The 27,820-nt window shown below is 38.5% G+C and overlaps 2 protein-coding genes and 1 long non-coding RNA gene across 3 annotated transcripts; all 3 read right to left on the reverse strand.

Moving 5' to 3' along the window:
* Positions 1-2,433: 2,433 nt before the first annotated feature.
* LOC132980422 (uncharacterized) lies at positions 2,434-4,423 on the reverse strand. Its single transcript, XR_009674173.1, has 2 exons — positions 3,947-4,423; positions 2,434-2,483 (listed from the first exon to the last, which is right to left on the reverse strand). It is a non-coding gene; the product is annotated as an uncharacterized LOC132980422 (long non-coding RNA).
* A 1,455-nt stretch (positions 4,424-5,878) lies between these two features.
* On the reverse strand, positions 5,879-16,075 carry fxyd6 (FXYD domain containing ion transport regulator 6). The gene is made up of 8 exons (XM_061046558.1): positions 15,845-16,075; positions 10,292-10,345; positions 9,752-9,775; positions 8,742-8,777; positions 8,534-8,608; positions 8,328-8,364; positions 8,168-8,217; positions 5,879-6,937 (listed from the first exon to the last, which is right to left on the reverse strand). The coding sequence occupies exons 2-8, from the start codon at positions 10,338-10,340 to the stop codon at positions 6,900-6,902; spliced, it is 309 nt and encodes a 102-aa protein (XP_060902541.1). The 5' UTR covers positions 10,341-10,345; positions 15,845-16,075; the 3' UTR covers positions 5,879-6,899.
* A 152-nt stretch (positions 16,076-16,227) lies between these two features.
* tmprss13a (transmembrane serine protease 13a) lies at positions 16,228-26,799 on the reverse strand. Its single transcript, XM_061046556.1, has 13 exons — positions 26,598-26,799; positions 24,024-24,198; positions 23,801-23,911; positions 22,626-22,787; positions 22,276-22,402; positions 21,761-21,856; positions 21,508-21,551; positions 20,307-20,469; positions 19,912-20,075; positions 18,573-18,671; positions 17,687-17,829; positions 17,428-17,580; positions 16,228-16,874 (listed from the first exon to the last, which is right to left on the reverse strand). The coding sequence occupies exons 1-13, from the start codon at positions 26,613-26,615 to the stop codon at positions 16,860-16,862; spliced, it is 1,470 nt and encodes a 489-aa protein (XP_060902539.1). The 5' UTR covers positions 26,616-26,799; the 3' UTR covers positions 16,228-16,859.
* Positions 26,800-27,820: the final 1,021 nt, after the last annotated feature.

A 27,820-nucleotide genomic window follows, 5' to 3' on the forward strand; every position in this document is an offset into this window, starting at 1 on the left:
ATAAACAAAAGGAGTGCCCTTTTAATTTAGATTTTTGCAATTTAGCGCGCCTTTTCTTTGAACTGTTGGTAAATGTTTGTGTATTATTCAAGATTTAGCTCTGTACCAAGACAACAAAACACATAACTTGCACCGAATATCAGAGCTAACTGTGTGGGGTAAAATTATTCAAATGTTAGGCCAACACAACAAAGTCCACAAACCGGAAGCAGAAAAATCGACAAAATGCGGGCAAAGGGGAAGAGGGAAATAAATGCTGAAGGGAGGGGATTGCACCTGAGGGGGGCGGGCCCTTCCCAGAGGAACGCTTGTTGTGTTTCTTGTCAGCCCGAGATGTGATCAGCTGATCATTTGGTGGTGACTTCTGATTGGAATTTTTGTCAAATGTAAAATCTCTACTACCACACATTATGTATAGGCTTGTTTTGTTCAAATCTAGTTTTAATAAAAACTGGTTATATAGATATGCGTTTCAAATGATGGGGCTAAAACTTAATTGTATGTAACTTGCACAACTTTGGTCAAATGTAAAATAACCTGATTTCTTGATTTGCAAAAAATGTAAAACTCCAGGTTCTTCATGCCAGCCCGCATATAAAACAGAAATAAAAGCAACAAGGTTATAAGCATTTTATTAATACAAAAGCCTTACATTCTTACACATATAACATTTTGAAGCATTGATGCACATTGCAGCACTTTCCCATTGTTCTTGGCTGGTTTCCGTTTCATTTTACTCCTCTTCAACATGTCTTGGCTGCAGAAAAGAAAACAGTAGTTATACAATTTTTAACTTGATATTATGCTGATAAACAGATTTGAATTTGATCTCGAGCTAACATCAGCTGTTTGGAATAGCCTGCCACATCTCAACTGAAAACATGCAGAAGTGCCTTTTAGATTTATTTTATTATCATGTATGACCAGCAGATGTCACTACAGGGCCATTTTGGCTGGTTGATATTGTTTCCCTTACCTTGGATTTGCCACAGTTGGTCAGCTTGTTGCCTTTAGAGAAAAAAAATAGATTGAGTGATTATACAAGAAGGATTGTGCTTTTCTTTCAACAAAGCTGCCCTGATTACAGTCCTGATGGTAACAGAGCCGTAAAATGGAAGCGAGAGATTAATGTCAGACCTCTTACTGAAAATGGTTTTAGAGGCACTTTTGTTTGCAATCAGTCATTCTTTCCAACAACAACATACAGACTGATAGAATCTTGAACCCAATCTCAAACACACACACCCGTGGGGTGCAGTTGTTGACTTACCTGCCAACAGAAGGACTGAGAGGAAAACGATGACCCCGGCGAACACCAGACCTCCAACACGAAGTGTGTAATAGTCTACAAGTGCACACAAGACATTGTCATCTATACTGCAACCATTAATGCAGCAGAGTTTTTACTCATTTTATCCTTTCTGTATATTTAACACTTTTTTGGCATCCCTCTTGTTCCATTCCTTCCAACTCCTTTAATTCTGCCTATTTATTCCTCTATCCCTCTACTCGTGCTCCCTTTATCTGTCTATCTTACATCTCCATGTTCTGTCAGAAACTCCCTTTATTTCGTGCATGCACAGCTTTTTCTCTAAGAGTTTAGCTTCAATATTTTAACTTGTTCAACCTAGCGAAGTTGCAGTAACTTACCGTATACGAAATCAGCATCATTGTCAAAGTCTGCACCTGGGGACAGACGGGAATCAGACATGGGTAGAAACCAGTATAAAACATGAAGTACTTTGAACAGAAGCTGCTACAGTCTGAAGCCAGCTGCATGCTAATGAAATATTTAAAAAGAGTTTATTTAAGTGTGTATTCACTTTTCAGCCCCCTGCATTGTACTTAAAAAACAGCCACATGTATGCAGTATCACTAACATTAGCTGTACTTAAAATGTGAACATGATCAGCTGTAGCAGTCTGTTGAAATGTGAGAAGAGGACCAACTGGTTTAGGTACCAAATCCAAGATAAGTACATGCATTTTATGCAACTTCATACTTTCAACAACTTTATGTTGACTTTGAATTGTTTCTAAAGAAGTAAATATTAAGGGTTCCTGTAAAGGTTCAGAAAAATGATCTAAACCAAACTCTCCAAAAGCCTTTTGTGAAAAAATATATATATGTGGAGTATTTCAGTGAGGTTTTTTGTATTTTCTCAAGTAAAGGTTTGCTGTACTTGTTTGTCCTAGTTGTTCATCATTGACCAGTATACTTACAGTATGCCACTTTGTACAAGCAGTTAATAAGTCATCTTTGTGTTTCACAGGTACATCATTCACACTGATGCTTGATAGAGATGCTGACTCAGAATCAAAAAGCAAGAGGAGCTATGAGCTATTACAAAACTAAAATGGTGTCATGTTTAAGTGGCACACTCAGAAGGCTCTGTTGTGGATAATCATCAGATCAGCTGCTGAGTAACTCACCTTTAGAAGACATGGTGATGTCTGGTCTGTTTGTGTGTTCAGCTGACAAAACTGGAGGGACATAAAGCAAACAAAAAGGCCAGCTGGTGATCCATGCATGTTTGCTGTTTTTAATAATTCAACGAAGAATAGCTTGTTAGTTCCCCCCCGTATTCAGCCTCGGGTCTTGTGTCTGAAAACCATTGTTTACAGGGGGGCAATTTCTGTGGATTTGGTTTCAATGGTCTGTCCATTTTAATTAGGTTAGAGATGTGTAGAGGCTCATTTAAATCAGCTTTTTCACTTTAGATGAGAGGTCGTGGAAAGGCTCGGAAACTCCGTATGTCCTGACAAATTGCCTTATCGGCTTCCCTACGACAGACTTAGAGCTAAGCGATTGCCTTGATCTTCACTGAGAACTTTAAAAGGCTAATGGTGTTATTGATCCCCCACACTTTCTCTCTCTCCATCTTTTACACATGCACACCCAAACACACACACACACACGCACACACACACACACACACACACACACACACACACACACACACACACACACACACACACACACACACACACACACACATACAGGCTATTTGTTTGATCTACATCTCCTGACCTCTAATCATTAACTTGCACAGATAAACGGACTAAAAATTTCCCCTCTTGTCTTCATTTTGTTCAAGCATGCCGCTGTGAATTGTGGACTTCGGTGCTTTTATTGGTTATGTGGTCTGGGCCTTTCACTGCACTACACTGAGCAAAAAGACATATCGGATTAATATATCACAGCTCCAATATTCATTAACCTTGAACCTTGAACAGCTTGATAGAGGTTATAGATCGGGTAAGAAAGAGAAGCTGCGATGGTAATTGTCTAATAATGCACATTTAATACCCGATCATTTGGCAGATCCATCCTCGATGTGAATCAATGCATCTATGCAATCTCTTCAGAGGGGGGTAATTTAAAGAACATTGAGAACAGAATTGAATCACTTTATTTGTGTCATTAATGACTCATTGACTATCAACTGACTAATTAATACAGCAACTTAGTTTGTAAAGAAGTATATTTTGGTTGATATTTCATAAATCCAGTGCAGAAATACACATTCTAGACTTCGAATCATGTCTACTTATCATTGAGTTACACTGTTCCCTTAAGAAACCTAATCACATGATCCCCGGGTAACAGTAATATTTTAGGCATTTCAAAATTGTTTATGTAATTTTACAAGACCTGACAAAAATATAAAATAGCACGCACATCCAAAAAGTTAAGTACTGGGTGCTGGACACAAAACATCCAAAGACCGAGAAATACACAAGAAGCTGCTCCAATTCACATTTAACGAGAATTCAGAATCAGACATGATGTCTGATGAAGGGCGAGGACCTGAAACGTTACATGTGGTGATAATTCTCATGAAATGTGAATTGGAGCAGCTTCTGGTGGGCACACTTTGTTTTTCTCTGTATTTTACAAGACCTGCACATATTTAATTTGTTAAGGAAATAAAGTTACTACTCACCAGAACTGCTGGAGCCTCTGTGTAACCTCTGTCTAGGTGAGGATCTGTGTGTGTGTGTGTGTGTGTGGCCTAGATTGCATTAGGGCTAGGTGCAGACAAAACTCCCAACCCATAGATCCACCCACACTCACACACACACACACACACACACACACACACACACACACACACACACACACACACACACACACACAAACACACACACTTTCTCTCCAGACGCACAGCTATATTTTAGTTCAATCGCTCTGTTACATATTTACAGGATAATGAAAGTTTGTACTCTTAAACCAATAAACAGTATATCAGACAACCTTTGGAGTCATTGCAGAATGAGTGGCAAATTACTGGTTACTGTTGGCAAGGAAGTATTTTTGTTATTGCTTCAATAGCAGCAATAGCTTGTAACCTTGACTGACATTCAACATATGTAGTATTCATATTACTTTAACAGTATTTGTATTAATATGAAAGTAACCTACTGTATCAGAAAGGCCCTGATGCTAATTATTTATATCTACATTAAAATGCAAACAACAACCCATTATTGTGTGGTCAGACAAACTTTATTTATGCAAAAAGCCCAACATGTTGCTTCACGATGCCTCATGCGAAGAATGAACATTGCATTAACCTGCTCAGCGAGCATCTTTACAACAGGTACACTCAGACTCTTAGCTGGTGAATCCCTATACAACAAGGACTGTTCTTTTTCTCCCTAATGGTTTGTCTTACATTACATTTTAATCATGTAGTTTTGCACATTAATAATATACATTTTAAGTTACATTTCTTTTAAACGTTGTCTTTGTTTCTTTAGATATGAATAGCACCTATTGCCATTCAAAGCATCATAACATTAGCAGTTACACAAACAAAATACATGTAAACAGAGAAGAGATCAAATCCCAGGTTTCATAGATTTTCAGACCTAGTGAGTTTGTCGTGGTGCCAGTGACGGAGCAGTTACGTTTCTGTGCAGAGACGGAGGCAGTGAGACAGCTGATGCAGGAGCTCCCTCAACTATTTAGGGTTACATTTTTGTGGAGGAGCTCATTCTTGTGCTCAGTCAGAGAGCTGTGGCAGTTCAGATTGTCTTATATAAGGCTGATCCCTTTAAACATGTAGAGGATTATATATATATATATACCCAAATGTGCCCACAGACACACTAAAACCACACTCAAACATTCAAACATGGACCCCATTGGATGGTAAATAACTGTATCTGATCTGTAAACAATTTGTATAGGTAGCCTATAAATAGTTATACATAGAAGCTTATACATACAGTATGTGTGTGTTTTGTTTTTTTTCAAATTTGAAAAAATGTATCCATGGCAGTTGACCATATCCACAGCCCTTGTCCATTGACATCACAATCAGGGTGTGAAGCTCAAATGCTGTGATAACGTCAAACTGCTGCGTGCCAGGTGGTAGGGACAGATCATTATCATTTCAATGCTTTAATAATGATCAGCACCAGAAGGACAAGTATCAGTAAAAACATTGAGGGACCTCAGGACATTTGTAAAATTACCTTTTTCATAACTGATTGGCTAATTTCAGACAACCACTGTTGTTAGCACTCAGCCAGCTAACATTAACATTAGCTAGGAAATGGCTGAATGGTTAAAACACCTTTGAAAGGGTCAGAAAAAACAATTCAAAAACCATTTACAGTCTTAACTTGACACCAACTGATTTATTAACCCATTGGCTACCACCAGACAACAGCTAGCGTCAATAGAAGGGTTTAAAGGAATAGCTCGGTATTTTAGAAGTGAGGTTGTATGAGGCGCTTATCAATAGTAAGTATACCACCTGATATGTCAGCTAAGCCATTCTTATGCCAAAACGTCAGGGCTGCAGGCATGGAAGCTAGGCTATACATGCAGGTACATTTACTCAACTTAATTTAGCTTATTTTATTGGGAAAAAAACAGAGCCAAAAAACAAATAACAAAACATGGTTGAAGCCTGAGTGACGTCACCCCTCTGTTTCTGAATGGTAAACAGGAAATGGCATGCCATAGTTGCTGTAATAACCACTCATGTTTTAGTTTGGATGTATTTGTTCTCTCTTTCGAAGCCCGCAGAACAAAACAGCTTATCAGTGTGATTTTTCAATATAGCGTACATGCACCCAATGTTGTTTAGTGGCTTGGTTTTTATTAAAATTAGCTGAATTATGTGGAGCAAACGTAACTGTCTCCTTCAAGGTTTGCCTAGCTTCCTTGTCTGCGCTCCTGAAGTTTTTCTCTATAGAGGGGCTGACCAACATCTCCGGTGGCTAATATACCTACAATGACAAGTAACTCATAACTATCACTTAATTTTGCCTTTTCTTTTCTATTGTGCCACAAAAAGGGAATCTTAGTATTTAGCCACTTCTTTGCTAGCTGTAGTAGTCTATTAGCTTGTAAGCGCAGTGATGCTAACATTAGCTGTTATGTAATGGTAGCTAATCGGTTACCAATTGTGTTATTTTAATTTCCCTCTGGATTTCCACTTTGCATTGTCTTTTTAAATGCTTATCAGTCAGGAACCTTCAGCCTGATGTCAGAACAAAATGGCTGCCATGTGATGCTGAACTGACAAAATTGACAACAGACAACTCCTAAAACCTAGGCAATAGATAAAAACATAGAACAACAGACCTCACAACATTAAAATTCTTCAAAGACAATCTTGTGTCAAAGGTGCTATCAGCTAAGACGACACGGAGTAAGACTGTCACACAAAGGCACAGAAACAAACAAGAGCACTGAGGGACTGGCACAACTGAACAGAGCACAACAGGTGAGATTAATATACATATTACAACTATAAATGTATTACCTCATTCCCTGACATAACCATTATATTAATAATCCATGGATTCACTGTTTTGTGGCTTTATGTCAAATAAAATAGAGCATCACATCAGAAGGCCGCTTTGTCCGGTGTCGTTCGATCAGTTCTCTGCCGGAGTCTCTTTGGCAGCGGCTGCAACTGAAAGACGCCAAAGAGGAGCCTTTTAGTCAAAACACAACTTGCAATCATTTTCTCTGTAGCATGGTAGATTTTCTCTCTTACATGAGCAAACATACAATCACTGAAAAGGACTACACTTACAGTGAAGCTGTTCACTTGAATGTTATTAAGTCCATGCTAGATTTTTTTTTCAAAGCTGGAACAAATATTTACCTTACTTGACTACAGTGGTTATCATATGTACAATTATAACTTAAGGTATTTTATTTAAATCTTTCTTTTTCATACCTCTGCTCCTTGGCCAAAGATATGTTTCAGTAACAAGTACTGCCCTAAAAACAATATAATATACAGTATACTTTAAAATTGTCACTACAATCAAGCATTTTATTGCACTATACTGTCAGCTGGCATACCCTTTAATGACACTGACAGAAAAATGGTCTTATTCCTTTCTTGAAATCTCAAAAAAAATATGTTAAGGGATCAACATGAAGTTTTCACTACCTTTGGATAGTAGGCTTTAGTTCCCTCCCTGTATTCTCCTCTACTATTCTATTCTATTTTGACACTTATGTGTTACACTAGCCCTCGTGTACAACACTTAATATGCCAACAAGAACTAACCCATGAAAGAAAGAATGGCAGTCTGGACTAACCCGAGGAATAAAACATGGAGGGCAAACAAAGAGGTCAGGAAAAGTATGTTTTTATTCAAGAGGTAAGACATTGTGAAATCGTGGCTGTTTGAACATCCTGAAATGCAATAACCCAAGTGGATTAAACATCAACTAATCTCTATAAACACACCTGCATATGAAAATAGAATATAGGCAACGGACAAGTATTATGGTGTTCTTTAATGCTCCTATGTACAACTAGCTACACCAAAAACCCTGAATCTCCTCATCAGAAGATAGCTGATGGCTTCAATTTGAACTCCAACTAGCACCTTGATAACCATATCTTGATGAAAATGTTAAAAATGACAATTGTACTCTTCAATTAATCACCTTACAGTTCAAAAAGCTCAATGTCTATGCTTTATTTGAGAAAACTGAATCTGATAACAGCTTAAGGGTATGACATCAAACTGTCCTGTATATTATAGGAAGGAGAAAGTCAAGTATTCGAAGGTGTGTACATGAAACATGTATGTCGTCCTCGGTGCAATCCAATCATGGATGTATGTCAGAGGGTGAGGCAGAGGTGAGAGCAGCTGACTGAGAGGTAAAATGTGCATCTTACCCTTTGAGACAATCAGGTTCTCCTCCTGTTGTTCCTCGTCTCCGGGGGCACTGAGGAGAGAATCCACAGGTTCTCATAATAACCAAATAATGTAGTATGACAAGAAAATAACTTTCACAACCTAGTTTTTATTTTTAACCAGAGAAGGCCACTGACATACCTGGGCTTCTTGTTAATGCTGCAGCGGCATCGTCGACCTAAAAATAAAATTGGTCCTTGTTAATGAAATGGTGTAGCTCTCCACAGAGTGTGGAACATGCATTACTATTCATTAATACATTGATTGTAACACTTGTTTTTATCTGGTAACATAAATACATAATAAAATGATACACATGCCAAACATACTGAGAGAGCGGGACTTACTGAGGATGAGGAGAATACCCAGGGTGAACAGAACCACAGCCAACGCCAATCCCCCGATCCTCAGGCTCTCGTAATCTTCAGAGGAAGTTTACGTCAGGAAGACAAAGCAGACACACAGGAGTAGGAGAAAGAAATGAATCAATGTACCTTTTATGCAACATAATTATATATCTCAACAATCAGCTTTACTAAACCAAACTACACTTACCATATATAAACGGGTTTTCATCTTTTTGCGTTTCATCTATAAAATGATTAGGAAGCACACATTTAGAGTTATTTAACACAATTAAAGATAAAGTGAAAACACTTCTACATTGTGCTCTGGCTTTGATTGATCATATCTGTGGTTACAAGCTAAATGTGTATTAAAAAAGATAATGTTTCAGGTATGATCATTACTTAAACCCACTCTTTTTTTCTTCCTCAAAAATGTTTTAAAAAGATTCACTGATTTTTTTCTGAATTGACACAAATTCGTCAACATCATTATTTCTCCAGAGCTCTGTAACGGGACCACTCACACCTGACAGATTTAATTTAATCACTTTAATCCTAGTAACTAAATCCCCCCTACATACTGTGTTGCACTGAGTACATCACAATACAGACTAAAAAGACCTTCAAGTTTCATTCCACAGCGACTTCCCAACTAAATAAACATGCATTGTTCTAGCTGGCTGCATTTTTAACCAATGGGAGGTGCTAAAGTCAAACATTAAAATGGTTTTAAAAACATAATGACTTAACAAGGCAGGGAAGTCCATTTTAAAGTTATAGGCACCTCACAAAGGTCTTTCATTCACCATAACTGTGAGGAGAATAACCTTCAGTATTTGAGTTTAATCTTGAGCCTACCTTATCCATATTTTTTTTTGCCATTGTCCTTTACTTTATTTTGTAGTAGCCATGTGCAAATGTTGTAGACTTATGCACAATCATCAAATATTGATGATTTTGTCTGAATGGCATTTGAAAAATCATTGTTTTTATTTATTCATACAGATACTTAATCCTGTATTGTCTCTGCAGCACTGGTTTCACTCCATAAAAAATTCTTGTCCATGCACAGTTGAGTCTGGACCTAATCCATCGTCTTCTACTACTCATGGGGCCGATCCATAAGAGTCTGATTTGATCTGGAAACCAACAGAGCCATCTTTACGGCTGTTAGAAGTGAGGTGTGACCCCATTAGAGAAAACATCCACTGTACTCACCCTGTGCACTCTGGTTTGTTACAGCTGAGAGAAGTAGTTTGAGTAAGAGGGTAAAAGGAGAGGGAGGAAGGTTGAAACACAGAAATAAGACAAGACGGGAATTCAAATATCTCAATTTATCTGTCAATGTGGATGTCTATCTCCCTTTTTTTTTACCATAACTCTCTATACGTGTCACAAACACACTTCACAGCACATCATCTATTCTTAGTGTGTGCCTGTGTTTCCTTGTCTTACATTTAATCATACACTACAAACACACCTGAGACACACACACAAACACACACACACACACACACACACACACACACACACACACACACACACACACAGTTACTCACCAGTCTATGGAGCCCACACATAAAGCTCTAAAGTAGTAAAATTGATGTTTTGCTCTCAGCCCACACCCATTGAGAGCCTCCATATGATGACATCACTGCCTGCACCGACACTGCCCCCCTGTGTACAAGTGCGGTATGCATGCATGCGTGCGTACGTGTTTTTCTTGCATGCATGTGTGTGTTTCAGGGGGACACTTACCAGCCACACACACCAGGAGAGAAGAGAGGAAGAGCAAAATAGTTTCCATGGCAACTGTTGACATAGAGGAGTAAAGAGGGAGGGTGAGAAAGAATAAAGGAAAGACAAAAATAGGTATGTCACATTTTTCTACACTAGTGAAGCCAGTAAATGTTTTAAATTGTGTATAGTACACAAACAATGAAATACAAACATATAATGTTAGTATATACCACACAGGCCATGGCCTAACAAGCACACAGTAGTAGGTATGTAAAAGGAAAATCACAGCACACGGCACTGGCTCAATCCAAACCCCTGTAGATTAACTGATGTAAAAGGTTTGCTGATATAGTGTCTGTCTTGCATAATGATACATGGTCAGAGCCCACATACATGTTCTCCTTTCTCTGCAGAGATTACACTCTCCTCCCAGTGGACATCACACAACCTTGGCCTAATTTAATTTAGAATATTCAATTCACATGCTCTCCTACAGAACATTTTTCAGATTTCAGATCAGATTCCACTATTTGCATATACATATATGCATATTAAAGGAAGGGTCATATTGTCTAAATAGTATCTGCATTGTCAGGCTGTCAATCAGTTGGGAACAGTGCTTTAGACTGAAGTATCTGAACAAATTTTGCACTGATTGCAATGACTTTTTTTCCACACATGTATGGGCCCCAGAGGATGAACCCTACTGACTTTTCTGATCGGCTAATCCTTATTTATAGATCTTTTTGTAGAATCTCAATGCAGACAAAATGAATTTAATTGTTGGAAGGGTTCATGTTTCCAATTTACTTTTTTTAAATCAAATTCTATGAACATATGCAGGCATGCAGGTACAGCAATAATTTGCATTCTGGTGTTAGCATTTAGCTAAAAGCACCGCTGTGCTAGAGTACAGACATCTTTGAATCTTGACTGTGAACTGAATTAACTCACTTTTCGTCAAATTTATCCCCAAAAGATGATCTGATCCTGGGAGTTGTAACTATGGCTTGGTCTTTATATTTTGGAAAATCAATACTTTTGATTGATGACAAGCACTTCGGGCCACTCATGTCTGAGAATCAGTTTGAATCAACAGTTTACTCAATTTAGGCTTCGCAGTTTATTCCTTTCTTTGCATTTAAAAACCTTCCACAAAGACAGATTTAAAAGGGTAGGTAATCTACTGCACTCTCATGCGGATATTTCAATAAGATAACAACCAGTGCGCTTCCATTTGTACAAATGCAGACTTGGATACAATAAAAAGTCATGAATCAATATCTATGAGTGGTCTGATTTCCTTTCATATTCTACAGTGCAAATAAGATGTCTGGTAATGGATTACATATCAATATTCAGAAGTCATCAAACAACTAGATGGGCCAGCATACCGTGTCCTCAAAAGAGAGTCAAATTCTTCCGGAAACCCTTACTGTACCTCCCCCCCTTGTTCCAATTATTGGAAAATTAGAATGTAACACTAAGAGCACTGCACTCAACCAATTCAATAGAATGGAACCCTATCTGAAAATATACACTGGTGTCCTCATATTACAGTGTTATTTTAACCCCTCTTAAGGGCTACTACTTTAGTCATTTGATTTGTTTTCCCCCAAACAAGCTCTAGCTGAGTAAACTCTGGCCTGAACAGGAAGTCTTAAGAGTTAATTACAAATGGGCAACAATATTTGACAACAATGCATGTGAGAAAACATCTAAAAGATCCAAAGAGAAATACTAGAAATAGATAAGTAAGAAGAACCCCAACCACTAATATACAACCTTTATAATCTACTTTTAAAGACTTCCAAAAGTTCAGCATTTACATGTGAAAAATGCCACCTGTTCACCTCCTTCATGCAGTTATATACTTCTATCCATCCAATAAAGCTGGGTCCATTTATGTCCATTTGCCCATCAGGCTGTTTGGCTGTATGTATAAGTAGAAAAGCACATAGCGCACTTAGATGCAGAGTCAATTTCAGTCATCAGAGGTAGTGACTGTGGCATTCCTGCTAGGCTGATGCCTATATCTGGACTTCTTATTTCAATGTGTGAGTCCTCATACAGGAGCTATGTGTATGAGCTATGCAATGGTAAGTTCAATAATACATTAACCCTATGTAAGGCCTTTGAAAGAGCAAAATACTTCCTTTTTACACTGACTTTGATGGGGGAGATTTTTGCATGTTCCATTTCAATAAGTGGCATAATCAGTTCTAAACCACTTTTGATAAGAAACTCTTTTTTAAAGGGTTGCATTACTCTTTTCAATATGTATTCTTCAGTACCGATGTCATTTTGCAGTTATAATCATTTGAGACTGAAATAGTAAGGAGTTTCATTTCAGCCAGGACAACTCAATCAAGACTTAAAGCTTTGAAGTCTTTTCCTGGTGTCTTTTGAATTAATGCATTTACAGTGATATTTTACATTGTATTTAAAAGCTAAATTCAGATATAAATGCTAAGATGTAACAAGTGTTTGAATACACATCTTTCAAGGACCTTACCCTTACTATCATCAGAGGAAACATGCTATGTTGAAGTGCTGGCTTCTCTGACAACACAGCAGCAGCCAGTGTGTCCTCCTTCTCAGTTCCGATTCTGGTGTGGAATGGTCTGTTTTAGTTTTAAACAGAGACGGGAGACGGTTTTAAGGCACCCGTGTGCAAGAGGGAGCATTTCAGCAATGGAAGCGAACTCTTTTCTACCCGACCTAAAAAGCCTCTGCATTTTTCTAATAAGCTCCACGACCAGAGTTGTTGTAATAGTATAAATATTGGAGGTGCTTTTGAAAAACCGATGCAGAGTAAGAGTTACATATTGCTCCTTTATTAATGACACGTTTTTTCTACTCTAACAAAGTTCATGATTGACAGCTGGCCACAAACGGTACATCACTGACATTCACTGTTATCACATTCAGAAACATGATCCAGATCAGGTAGATCCACAGGTGGGGAAATTATTCACCTAAACCCGGTGACCTTTACATGGCAGGTATAATTTCAGAGAATAATGCAAGATTCTTCTCAAGACTGACAAGATTATCTACAATATATACAAACACTGAATATAAATATTGTGATTGAAATATATCTGCTTTCCAAAATGAAGTTGTTTGACTTAAAGGTATATTTTTGTATGAGGAATACTCGATTTTTGGCCAATACAGATAGATATTTGACAGTTTTTAACAATTTGAGATTTCTATTGTTTCTGGTTGACTAACTTCACAATACTGACACTAGGACGTGTCTTTGGCGATGTTGAACTTTATCATATTCCTAAAAAGTCAAATTCATTCATTTAGCTCTGACACATTTTTAATTTGTTAAAACAATTTTTAAAATTATATGGTGAGATTGCAAAGGTGTACATCAGTCTTTTAAAAGGGGGAGTATTTTGAACCGTTAGTGGGTCAGTCTCTCATGTTTGGCAGACTTTCATACTCTGTAATGTCACATGCAGCTTTTCAGCACCAGCCTTTCTCTCCTCGGGTATGAAACATGGCACCTGAGGAGCAGCCTCTCTATCTATCTTTTCTGAACTCACCAATTCTGCATTATGGTTCAACAATATCGAGTTCTATTACCAGATATCCTTTATCTGACAGGAAAGAACAAGAAAAGGGCAGGGTGACTTTATCTGTGTAGTAAGGACAGGGAAATAGCAGGAGGAGGGCAGCGTTTCTGTTATATAGAGAGAAAGAGAGGCTGGGCATGCGGACAGTGCAAACAGGAGATAAGCAGACAGGGATGGACATATTTTGGCGGTAGACTTCAGGTGAAGGGCATTTGTAGATTAAAATACACAGAGCATTGGAAAGACAGGTCAGGAAGTGTGGTGAGGCAAATAAAACGAGGACGAGGAAGTAGGCGACCTAAGGGCAGGACCGAAAGCTAAAAAAAACAGTCAGATTATAAAGTAGCCTATTATTAAATGAACAGTTAAAGAAACAATGATGTGACCTTGGACAACATACGTTTGAGTTTCAGACAAGCTTAAGATCAATGTGATACAAACTTATTTTAACAAGAACATCTTAAAAACGGGTTATAAGAGGAATTATGCAAAAACAGAGTCAAGGTCATAAAAGAGAAATACTATTAATAAATAACAGACTAGGCTACCAAATGGATGTTTTAACATGCTGACCCACAAACACCTTTCGTAAAGGCTGCACCTTTTCGGAAATGTTTGTGTATCCCTGTGTTCCTCTCTTTTTATATAAAAGGTTTTCAATCTCAGATTGATTGGCAACTTTGTGCCAAATCGCCTCCATGTTCTTATGGCTGAGGACATCTTGTTTGGTAAATAAATGGTTCTGAGGCCTTAAGGTGTAAAAGAAATAAAAAATCAATTGAAACACAGTGACATGGACAGATTCTTTGCATTTTGTTCAACACTCATTTCAGCCATACAGCACAGGTCACACGAATGTCTTTATAACATGCTTGATGAAAAAAACAAAAACACTTAAATCTGCTATCATAATGATGTTACATCGCCATGACAACAATGTGCGTTGTGCAGTGTCCAGATATCTCTATGGTAACTGCATCCAACTGAAAATTCTGGCGCCGAAGTGAAATTGGGTTAAGATGAGAATGTCACTTGAGAACAACCAAACCTTGGTGCACATTAACAGGAACGAGGGGCGTGGCATGGAGCTTAAAACTCATTGTTTGCCTTCTGGATTTAACTTTGTTTCTCTTATTGTTTCTCATTGTGCTTAATTTGGCAAAATTATAGACAATTGCGTCATCTTTTGTGTGGGTATTGTGTGTAGCCTTAATTCAAAAGGGTTTAACGCCTGTTTAATTATCGCGCAGACAATAATAGGCTAAAGCACATATATCGTCTCCATTGTGTTTTTTTTAAAAAGCACAGCGTAGTTGACACTGTTTGTCAGGCTTCAGTAGCAGACTCACGACATTTCAATATGATTTGTGACGTCTGCGCGTCCATCAGCTGCGTCCATCAACCTGTGGATCATCTGGTGCTGAGCAGAGAACGTGACATTATCCCCTGTGATGTGTCCGCATCTCATACATGCAAGAGCTGATGTTTAGTGGATCTCATTGATCCGTTAACAGTCAGTTCTTCGGTCACGAGCGTTTTTTAAAAAATGTGATTCCGAGACTATTACATTATTTTCTTTGCCGCGCGCAACCGGTGAAGGTGACAGTGTTCAGAGCCAGTAGACACACCCTCATGCAAAGCACTCATAAACAAGTCGCGTCGTAAATGGCTTCTCTGCAACTTGGTGACAAGATGCCCTGTCGTGTGCAGCCTAAATATCCAACACCACACATGTTGGCGTAAGATAATTTCATTTGAAAATGTTCCTGATTCACTGGAAATCATCCTACTGAAACAATGTGGTTATAACGGATTGTGTATTCAAATTAGCGACTGGTTTTGGAAAATTATCAACTCGCGTGTCTTGTAAATAGGCTACATCTTTCACGGCTATCATAACCTCCACTGTCTGGTTATTTTCCGAGAAAAATAAATAATCAACAGCAGCAAGGAGATCAAATATGCTCTCTTATCTACATACCTTTTCTTTCCCCAGCAGACTGTTGGCCAACAAACTGATCTACTCCCACAAAAATCAATCAGCTTGTCTCACAAGGCTTTAGATCCAAATATTCTCATCGGTCAATATTTGCACACTGCTCACATCCACTTGTCCTGGGAAAATAGATGTGATGGGTAACAATGTGACTCCTGGAGTGACTGCTTGTTCAGCGTGTTCAACACCCTATGTTGCTGTCTCCCTCTCTCTCTCTCTCTTTCATATTCTCTCTCTCTCTCTCTCTCTCTCTCTCTCTCTCTCTCACACACACACACACACACACACACACACACAGAGCACTATGTCAGTGTTGTGCGTGATTGACAGCTTGTGATGGTCTGTTCTGAGTGATAACTCAATATTAATGATTTTCCTTCATCTTTATTTTGTGTATGCTCAGCTCGGTGATCCCACTCATTACACAAATAGAAAATTGTATTAGTCAACACGACCACTGCACATACACATGGAACTAGAGAAATCACAAAGACATTGACGTACAATATCAGAAAAGATTCACAGTGCATAAAAAAGGGGAGGTTTAGCTGCACAGAGTGCCAATGCTTTCCTTCATCACAAAGTGAATACATAAAGTGTCCTTCTTTTTTGTTTATGTGGTAAACAATAGTTTATATTAAAAAGCCTGAGATGTGTCCCTGAGAACAAAACACACTTCTACAATAATTTTCACTCTCTAGCCATGAGGAGATCTCAACAGAGTGGACTGTGTTTCATCGACACAGACCATATGAAAGAAGGGCCAGCCATCTGTAAAGCTTATAAAAAATGTAGGTAAACATGAGTATACAGCTTGATTGAGAACCCAAGACACAGAAGAATTAAATCAAGACAGCGAGACTGAAGTCAGTGCAGTGATTAGTGTTTTTCTCATCACTTCATTCTTGGAAGTGTAAAATCTATCCGCCTCTCAGAGATGACTTCATAGTGCAGGATGATTGATGAAGAGGAACGGTTGTTCGACCAGTCGTCTAAGCCATCATGGTTTCTCTTGCTGTAGAAGACACAGAAAGAGAGAAGATTAGATTCAAAACTGAATCAGGTGAAGGTGCATTGAGCCACTTTGGTGTTGTTCTCTACTACAAACTGCCTGCTGACGTGAGGTCTGCTAAATTCTTATGTTCCTTTTCAAAAGCAGTCTTAGAACTTTGCTTCTCCTTACATGCCGTTGGGAGTAGTTGTGGCCTTGCGGGTGTGCATGTGTGTATGGACTTGTGTGTAACTGCTAAGGTCAGGAATAGGTCAGGACTTCAAACCCGTATTTTTGAGAATGTTTGTGTAATGTTTTATGGATTTGTGCAAAGTAATTCTGTGCATTGGCTTTCAAATTCTATGCATGTGTTCCTGAACTCATTTATTTGTTGAGTATTTTGTATGTTTCTTCCTCTTGGGTTTACTGTAAAGCACACCGAGCTAACCTTTATATGAAATGTGCCAAAAATTTGAATTGATTAAGACAGCAATACATGTTAATCACCAGTCCATATTCATGAATCTTAAACTATTTCTAACCTCACTCATTCACTTTTTTCTCCATATGTTCTTACCTGCATTGTGCTGTAGATCCAGGGAAGGAGACTAGTGACTTTGGTGTAAACACCTGGCTTGTTTTTCAGACCACAGCTGTCTCCCCAGCTGGTGATCCCCACCAGGTACCAACGGTTCCCACTCTCACACATGAGAGGTCCACCGCTGTCACCCTGTCAAAAGAAACATATTTATGTAGTTTTATACATATTTAAAGCACCATGTATACACACCTCATTACCATACTCCTGTCCTGTGTCTTTGATAGTAGCTCCTCACCTGACAGGAGTCGCGGCCTCCCTGAAGGGTCCCAGCGCAGATCATGTTTCTGGTCACATCACCAGCATACCCATGGCGGCTGTTACACAATCCTGTAGAAATGATGCCCACAAACACCTCCATCAGCTCTCTGGAGACAGTGGCTTTATTGGAGAAAAAAATAAAACCAAAATATGGTCATTCATTTTGCGAACAAGACTGTAAAATATTTTAACATAGCAACAGCCCAGCAACAACAACATTTATTCTGCACATGTCCATCAGCTGCTTATTTGAGGTCCACACTCGTCATGTCTTGAAGTTTAGTTTCTCGCCAATAGATAATTTTTCTCTTAGTGGTTCCAGACTTTATTCTGCTGTCTGTGCCCAGCCTATACCTGATGACTATCCTGCTCTTTAACTACTGCCCGGACTGCCCACGCTCTATGGAGCCGTCTGTCTGGTCAGACTGCATTTTTGTATACCTCTTGTAAGCCTGCCCTATTGACCTATAATAGCTAGGTGTGCCTGCTATTTTCAGGAAGAAGGCTTTGTTTTAAGGGTTAACAAATCACTGTTGTTGTCTGGGAAAAACAAAAAAAAAGCTTGAGATATTCCATTTGATATTTGGTCTAACAAGAATAAACAAGCCCTTAACCCAGACACTATCTCTTAAGATATGTGTATGTTATATGCAGGCCTTCTGTAGAATACAACAATTATAAAACAGTATTAGATCAACACAAGTTACACTCAAGAGTTAAAAGGCAGACTACTGGATACATTTTTTTTGATGAATGTGACAGATTGAAAAGTTGTAAAGAAATAACCTTTAAAATAATAATGAACCTAACTTTGTTAATTGTCACATAGATAAAAGTGTATGTGGTTCCATATATCAGCTCACCTTTGTCCACGTCAGTTACGCCGAAGCCTGTCGTCCAGCAGCGGGTTCCGTGGGAAAAACTCAAGTCAAAAGCTGGCAGACAAACTGGCTGCACTTTATCTGAATAAGACAAAAAAGACATTTGAAACTATGTTAAAGAATAAAATAACTTTAGACAGAAGCAGACAGATACATATGCGCACACACACACACACACACACACACACACACACACACACACACACACACACACACACACAGAAGAGGATTTCCATGGTACTCTTTTACTCTTCGTTCTTTTTTCACTTACAGCACAATAAAAATATAATTGGGAATGTTAAGATATTTACTTTATCAATATAAAATTCTGTTGTGATCAAAGTTGTAATAGTTTTTGCTTCTTCATGAGTTTTTTTTTTTATCATTATTTCGTTTTGACTTTTTGCTTTCAATTTCAGTTTAATTTTTATTTGTTTTTAATGCTGATTTGTGACTTTAGTTGTTTTGTTTTTTTAATCCAACCTGTGGCTCCTTTCCCACATGTGATTCCACTCTCTCTCTCAACCCTGATTTCTGACTATCCACTTATCTATCTCTAAATAAAGGCATAAAAAAAGCCCAAAATAAATGTAAAAAATAATGGGATACTTGTCAGGGGGTAGAGCCAAACGGGACAGAAATTGTAAACATCAAACTTTGAAGCTTGATCCAAAGGCAACTGGACTGGTTGAAGATCTTGAAGATGTTTCACCTCTCCTCTGAAAGGCTTCTTCAGTTCTAAACTATCTGGAAGGTGGAGCTAGAAATGTAAGCCTCTGTGGATCATTAGCATGCTAATGATCAAGGATGACTCGGATGAGAGTCATTAATATAATATATATATATATATCTATATATATATATAGATATATATATATATGCTATTAACATAGCAATAAGTAAGGTCTTTTACCTGCTTTTTGTAACATAACAATGAGTAAGGTCTTTTTACCTGCTCTTTTGTAATGTTAACAGACAAAGAGTAAGGTCTTTTACCTGCTTTTTGTAAAGTGTCTCGAGATAACACTTGTTATGAGTTGACGCTATACAAATAAAAATTGATTGATTGATTGATTGATTAGCTGAGTCATTAACCTAGTTTTCACCTAAAGCCGTTACCACCCCCAGTCATCTGTTGGACAAGTTAGTGAAGTAAGTGAGTGAAACAGCTTCACATGATTGATATCCTCAGAGCTGTTCTTGTAATATTTACATTTTACAGTTCATTAGGAGCCAACTGGATGACCAGACTTTGACCCCAGCCTCAGGTGTTTCTGTATAGGCTAAATATTATTTGTAATAAAGTGAAGAAGTGACTGACTGTTGAAGACAACGGGTGACTTGAGCTTGAGCAGAGCGATGTCTTGGTCATGAGTGGTGCTGTTGTAGTTATGGTTGAGGATGATCTTCTCCACCAGGTAGGGGGAAGGCAGCGAGTTCAGAGACACCACTCCGCCATACACCTTCAAGTCATGTGTTGAGTGACTGTTTCCGCGACAAAGGGAAAAGGAAATAACATTTTTTTATTGAGGTGAGAAATTATATTTTACGTTTACAGCTCTTTGAATCTTTGGTCTTATCACCTAAAATTAATAATTTAACAATGTGGACAGCAGCTTAAAACAAGTACTATGCAGCAAAGTAAACATGATTATGTAATTACTGCAAAACTGGGCATTTAAAAAGACAAGGTGTTACATTTTCTGCTTCAGTCACCTGGGGATGCAGTGGGCAGCTGTAAGCACAAAGTCCGGAGAGATCAGGACTGCTCCACAGATGTGTGATCCTCTGAGGTGGAGCGACAACTGCCAAGGCCACTGACCCGACTTAGCGGCGGTCCCCCCGATGATCCGGGCTGTGGACTGCTGCTTACCGCAGTCTGAGACATGAAGTCAACGTGAGATACAATACAAAACACAAGACCCATCGAAATAAACCTTCATATATTATTAATGACATTTTCAGTGTCGTTCCATTTAAAAATATATATTCTGTAATATTTAGAATATTTTCATTTTAAATGTGTTGTAATTGTAAAATCGTGTAATAGTGCTTCTGCCTGCTTTGGCCAAGGCAAACTTAAAAAAAATATAATCTAAATGAGATTAGATAAATACATAAATATAAATAAATAACATAAATGTTTGTGCCATTATTCATTATCATCATGAGTTTTTCTAAATAAAGGTAATAGCCACCTCTTATGGTCTTACAGGTTTCTATGTGAAAGCAAAATGTGTACAGTGGATTGCTGAGGGTGTTGAAATGGAGCAGTATCACTCAAATGATCTTTATTTGTATAGCGCTAATTCATAACAAATGTTATTTCGGTACACAAAAAAGTAGGTAAAAGACCTCACTCTTTGTTATTTAATAAGTATTCATCTGTTTACTTTGTTCTCAAGTACGGGGTGAGGTAGCAGGTGTTGACAGCTTACCTGATTGTGTTGGATATACTATGTTGCATACATAAAGAATCAAAATACTGATTTCTGATTATTGCACTCTTTCTTTCTGCGTCTCCCTCTATCCCACTTTCCAAGCCCATCACAGCTGCATCAGATGGTTGTTCAAACGTGATCCTGGTTCCGCTCGAGGTTTCTGCCTGTTGAAAGGCAGTTTTTCTTTGCCACTATTACTTTGCTTAATGTTGCATGATGGATTAACTTCGGCTCTTTGTATATAGTATAATAAAGAGTAAGTTCTAGACCTGCTCGTTTTTGTGACGTGTCTTAGGATAACATTTGTTGTGAATTTGCGCTACAGGAATAAAGATTGAATGAGTCATTTTAAATGATATTGCTGGATTGTAAATAGCTAGGTGCACTGAGTGTGTGAAGCAGATACAGAGAGAGTGATAGAGCTCATGTTGGTCGTGTGCAACACATGACTCTATGAACAGATGGAGGCTGCTTACCAGTGCACTGCAGGGAGACAACCTTTTGGTTTGGACAGGATGGACTGCGTAATGCCACAATGAGAAAAACATGTTCATATCTTCATTTACATGCAATGAACTGCTGCTATTTTGTATTACAAGCAAATACGAATAAAAAACAAGTGGGGTTTTTTTCCCACAGCTTTCACGGGCATTGAACGATTTCATGATAAACTGAGATTGGAGGGATCATACATGGGTTCTGAGCTGTGAATTAAATCTGACAGCATACCTGATTTTAACTTGACCCTGGATAGGCACTGATGATTTGCCGGTCATTATCAGAGCAGTAGACGTGGTGTCTGTTGTTGATTTGTAGGAATAGGAGCTGAAGAGAGAGAGAGAGGGGCAGTTCAGAACAAAGAACAAAATACACCTGCACATGAAGAGGTTGTTTTGTTGAAACGAAGCCTGATTGGGTCTGAAAACCCATTCTGATTGTGTCACAGTGAGACACCCTCCAGAGTGGCCTCCAGAAAATCAATTCATGTCCAAACACAGAGCAGCAGGTGGGGAGATATTGAGATGGATCTCAGTGGGTAAATTACAGGTTGGAGATAGAAACCCACATGTTAGTTACTGCTGTTGAAATAGGGTCTGGCAAAATGACTCGATTAATCGCTCCTAGCTAGCGCCGAATGAAAATGTGGAATGGTTATAAATACTCCTTCTCCGAGACTATTTTAAATGTATCGTTTACCACACTTCTGATCAGGTAAGCTTTGAGTGAAAGTGACGATTCTTTACTTTCTGAATCCTAGCTGAGCACAGGTTTGATTGGCGTGGCTCTGGTTCCAGTCACTGTAGCACACTGGTTGGAAGCTGCCATCTTCAGCCGTCTTGACCTGTAGCTGGCCATCACTTTTAAACCTCACTGGAGAAGACAAAACAAAGCAAACAACTGAGATGATGGCTCTTCTGTGGGTTATGCTTAACACGATGTGACGGTTATGTGGAGCAGTGAAAGTAAAAATCAAACAGGAAATAAACCAGCCTCACTCGGCGACTCTTAAGAAATGCAAGCATGTTGCTATATTCTCCCCCATTTCCTAAGTGTCCCCTAATAAGTCTGGTTCTGGAGAGACCTGTTTACTTACCACAGTTTGTTTCATCAGTTTCAAAATCGCAGTCGCTTATCCCGTCACATTCCACTGTATTGTTTGGGCAGAAGTCCAACCTTGAACTTGGGTTCACAAAAGTTTGACTATTGTGATTGTTGTTGGAGTAGTCTCCTGGTGCGAAGCGGGTGCCAAAACGAACTGTGGGGATGGAAAGTAACTCAGTAATGAGTGGGAAGAAGGCGTGAGGGACATTATTGTTAAAATTGACCAAAGCCAACCTCCAGTCGATGAAAGGATATTATCTCTCTCCCACTGATTTTAAACTACTCATCAAATCTAAATACGTTTTCCTTCTTTTCTATTTTTTGTATCTCTTTGTTTAAGTTTTCACTCCCTTATTTTACATCTTTTTTTCTTATGCTTTCATTTCTAAATACCAAAGTTGACTTCTAGCACCTTCCTTTTTTTTACCCCAGTGTTGAAGTATTACAGGAAGTTCTGGCTGGTAGATTGAGATAGAACAGGGGAGAAGGACAGACAAATGGATCTGTCATGTATTGTGTTATTAAACAATAACAAAAAAATTATATTTATATATTCTTGAGGGGGGAGCAGATAGCCTAGCATTTAGGTCCCGCCCCATGTACGGAGGCTATAGTCCTCCAAGCAGGCGGCTTGTTTTTATAACCAACCCGTGGCTCCTCCCCTGCATGTTAAATCTATCCACAGTCCTACCAAGATAAAGGCATAAAAAGCCTCTCCAAAAAAATCTATATGTTTATATGCTTGAGGGGGGAGATTAAAGCCAAATCTAGAAAGGAAGTAAGAACCGTATAATTTAAAGTTAAATGGATAATCACATTTTTATAACACTGAACATGAGCAACAGCTTGAGCTTAATAAAAACTCAAATAAAAAATATACAATATAATACATTTAGACAGTGAACATTGGAAGAATGCTGACATAAATGGAAATTATGAAAATATCTAAAACCTTATATAACTTCATCTCGTTCGAACATGCAGTCCTTTCTAAAACAATGCTTACATCCAAGTTACATACAAAAATCAAAGTCATTAGAACCCCAGGCGCACCAGCGTCCCTGTGATTAATAAATACTTATATTCAGCTACAGTAGATGAAAATAAATTTGAGCTGCAAAAGAAGATAAATGACCAGTGGTCTGAATCTGGATAAACACAGCTTACCTCCAAGCCAGATGGCAAGAGCCAGCAGGCCGACCACCAGTAAGCTTCCCCCTGAGCCTCCAAAACACTGTGCATTATTGTTGCAGCACCTCCTCCTCTTTTTGCTGGGGACTGGAAACAGACAATACACAAAAATATGCACGAACACACATTAGTATTCCACCATGTGTCTTAATTTGTACACCTAAATGCAGGAAAATAAAGACACTTGTGCGAAACTCACATGTGCTTGTTGTTGTGACTTGGGGAACAACCACATGTGTTGGATAGCGGGGGATGTAACGTGGATGGTTTAGGGGTGTCAGGCCTGGACCGACACCATACACAACCTCCTCATAGGACTTGAGGGGAGGCAGGGTGTGTATTGAAGTGGGGTAGTAGGGGGGAGGGGGGTCTTTCTGTGATGCAGAGACAGCAAAAACAAAAACAAAAATCATTATTAGGTAGTGCCCCATAAAATACAAGGTTTCAAAGCCCTGTAGGTCCAAAGCCCCATTAAATATCAAGTCTCAAGAGGATATAACATCCAGTGTAGGGCCTACACAAGCAAATTTGTGCAACCAACCAGTTGACTTGAAATGCTTTATTAGTATTTTGGGTTTGAAAGTGTCCTTAGGGAAGTCTTCGGCCTAAGCAGAAGTTTGTACACATTCAAAAAGTTTAAGGTTTAAAATCAACGGTTTGGCTTCTATTTTCATATATTTTATACTTTTGTTTGGTGATGTTTTTAATGATCTGTACTTTTTTTTTACTATGAAGCATTTTGAGTAACTCCATATATATATGATGCTCCATAAATAAAACTGCCTTGCCTTAAGATACATTTATTTATTGTGATATACCACACAGTGCAATGGAAAGATTACCACTTTGTAGCTATAATAAATAATACAATTAAATAGAGAGAAACTAGAAAAGGCCACACATTGGTGTTTTTGGTTGCCATGGCCGCACACATAGCCCATTGTCCCCCCTACCATCCTCACACTTGTATCAAGCATGTGCTAAAGTCCACACCTGGCTTACCACCTTCTGCACAAAGACACAAGTGAGGCTTCCCGGCAACAGTGACTAAAGGTATCAGGTATCCACAGTTCATTTCCTCATTTTTTGTTTTTCCTTATTGATTCACACTTCTCAGAAACCATATCAATTATGACAAACAAAAAATTCAATCAGTGTTTTTAGAACACTTGCAGGTTTACATTTCCTCAAACAAATGGTTAAGAAAGGCAACTAAAACGAGAAACTGTGTTTATAGAAATTCTACTTTAATACTACTCTCATCGCTTTGAGCCAACGCGTGAATACAAAACAAATGAAGGTGTCAGAACAGAATAATGTCATGTTCTATGTTCTGTACAAGCCCAGTGCCGTCTTTGGGATTTAACATGTAAACTGGAGTACATAGAGGTTCTAGGTTTTAATTTTCAGTTCAATTGAACTCTACATGGATAGTTGCACCATGTACTTTTTTATTCTAAGTTCAGCTACGTGCAACTTGCAAAGATTCAAGCAGGGACTAAAGTTTCTAGAATGTGACTAAACCTGTTGGAGCACAATTTGGCGTAAACACCCGTTTAAACACCTGAGCATTTACAGAAAGTACTTAAGGAAACAAATTTCAGAGAAGTCATTATTATTTTAAGTAGAGCCTTGAACAGTGGCCTCACAATATCTGCTTCTAGCAGTGAGAGAGCTTAGATTGAATTTTTGACATGCAATCACGATCTCCATTGCTGGTTCTTCTTCATTCTCGTTGGCTTTCAAAAGAGCATTTCTATTGCATGCTGATCAAGTTTCAAAATATGCCTAAGAGCAACAAACACTTTGCTTAATGGAAATAAAAATGGCCGAGCTACAAAGAAAGTGTGGAGGAACAGGTTTATCATATTTCCAGGTAGGGTACACTTGGATCATCTTGCATTGTTTGCCTGTTGGTCATTATTGTGGAAAATTACTTAAAAACATTACAATGATGAAGCATTCACATTACATTTACAACATTCAATATTACAAAAAATATAAGTAATAAAAAATAATATATAACAAAAAGACTACAATATTCCTCTTTTAGAAAACCGAATGCAGATTGAGTCAACTGAAAATGTTAATTTGGGAAAATTTGGGAAAAAATAAATCCCATTATTCAGTGGGACATGCTTATTTTTATCAGTTTTTTTTAAGATCTATTTTGGGGCTTTTTGTATCTTTATCAGAGAGATAGGACAATGGATGGAGTCGGATATCAGGGTGAGAGAGAGGGGGATAACATGCGGGAAAGGAGCCACAGGTCGGATTCAAACCTGGACCGCCCGCTTGGAGGACTACAGCCTTCATACATGTTGGAACTAACCACTGCACCAAGAGCGCCTCGAGGGACATGCTCATGTTGAAATATGTCCCATGGAGGTCTGATGGAAAAACCTTGTATCCCATAACTTGGGATACTTCAAAAGCTTGAATAAAGTGGGGTTTTTTAAGTCAAAGGGCTGCCTGTAGACAATCTAAAACAGAAAGAGACTTCATTGCTGTCTGGCAGGTCAATTGAAAAACAAATGAAACCTCTGATATCACCCCATTATCTCTGCAATAATCAGAGCACTTCAAGCCAGAGGAGGCCACACAACTTTAAGAGCACATAAAGACACTGAAACTGAAAACTGAAAAGCAGATAAACACAACAAAGACACCTGTTCAGAGCCTGAGGGACAGGTGAGTATTGATTACAGAGGAAGTATGACAATTGGTTAGAGGAAGGTTGGAGTGAGAAGAGAAATACTGAAGAAGAACCTACCGAATCAATGTTTGCCATCAAGCTCAGGTCAGCAGAGAAAGGCAAGTGGAGGTCACAGCATGCGGATGGAGCTTTTTTTGTTTTGTTTTTTTACATCCAACTTTTTATGCAGTAGTGGAGCAGCGGTTAGGGCATGTTGGTACCACATTAAACACGCTCTCTCCTCTCTCTTTCCTTCTCCTCTGCTGTCAGCTTGTCACTGACCCTCGTCTAACACAATTACAGGTAGTTCTGCCTTCCCCCTCCCTGCTTGACACCTCCCACACCCAGCCTCCATCATTCTCTCAATCCTTTATTCTCCTCCTCACAGAGACAGGCGCACCCTGTGCACTACTTTCTCACCTGCCAGACAGGTTTTTATTTTTTGTTGCAGCCTGAGCTTGTTTCAAATGACACCATGCAGCTAAGCTAACAGCGCCCTCAACCCAAATATATGTATTTCCCCAAGAATTCAGACAGTTTTTTTTTAAAGCTGCAGCTGAATGGTTCATACAATTTACAATTAAAAAAACAACAAAAAAAAAACAAAGCTGACCTCCCTGGTGTCATGAGGAATTTCAGTGTTTTTCAGTGTCTGTACGGTATAAGGAAATTTTGCCATTGTTTTCAGTTTGCAAATACAAGAAGAGGCATGGCTTTACAAGTCTGTATAAGTACACTTTTGTATCTGTGTTTATATGTAGTTTAATGTGTATTGTTGCAGGGCACTCTTGGAAAAATGAATCTTAGTGTCAGTTTGTCCAGCCTGCCAAAATAAAGGCTAAATAAAAAAAATAAACAATTAGATTCCACATTCCTAGAGTTAAATCAGATGTGTCACAGGTTGTATGAGGAAAAGCTTGAAAAAAAAAGCGTTGTCATTGTATCAAGGAAATAAAGCTAATGATTAATTGACGTGTTTGCTGGAGGTGTTTATGTTTAAAGCTTTGTCAGTCACTCTGGGTGTTGCTGTTTATGTGTTTACAGGAAAGCTGTCTTTGAATTATAGCTTCCTTTTTGCTTTTAAACTTTCAGATGTGTATCTTTTTCTAGTCTCACATGTGTTTACAGTTTCACTTCTCAAAATCCTCTCCCAGCCTGCAATGGGCCTTCAGTTTTGAACATCACCCCTCTTTTCAGCTGAAACCCATTATATCTGCTTTTGCTTTCTGCTCACAGCCCTTTAGTGTAATGACTCACAAGCAGGTACTTTTCAGAGTCCAGAGATGGCTATCCTGTGTGGC

This window comes from Labrus mixtus, chromosome 9, assembly GCF_963584025.1.
Source record: "Labrus mixtus chromosome 9, fLabMix1.1, whole genome shotgun sequence".
Taxonomy (NCBI): Eukaryota; Metazoa; Chordata; class Actinopteri; order Labriformes; family Labridae; genus Labrus; species Labrus mixtus.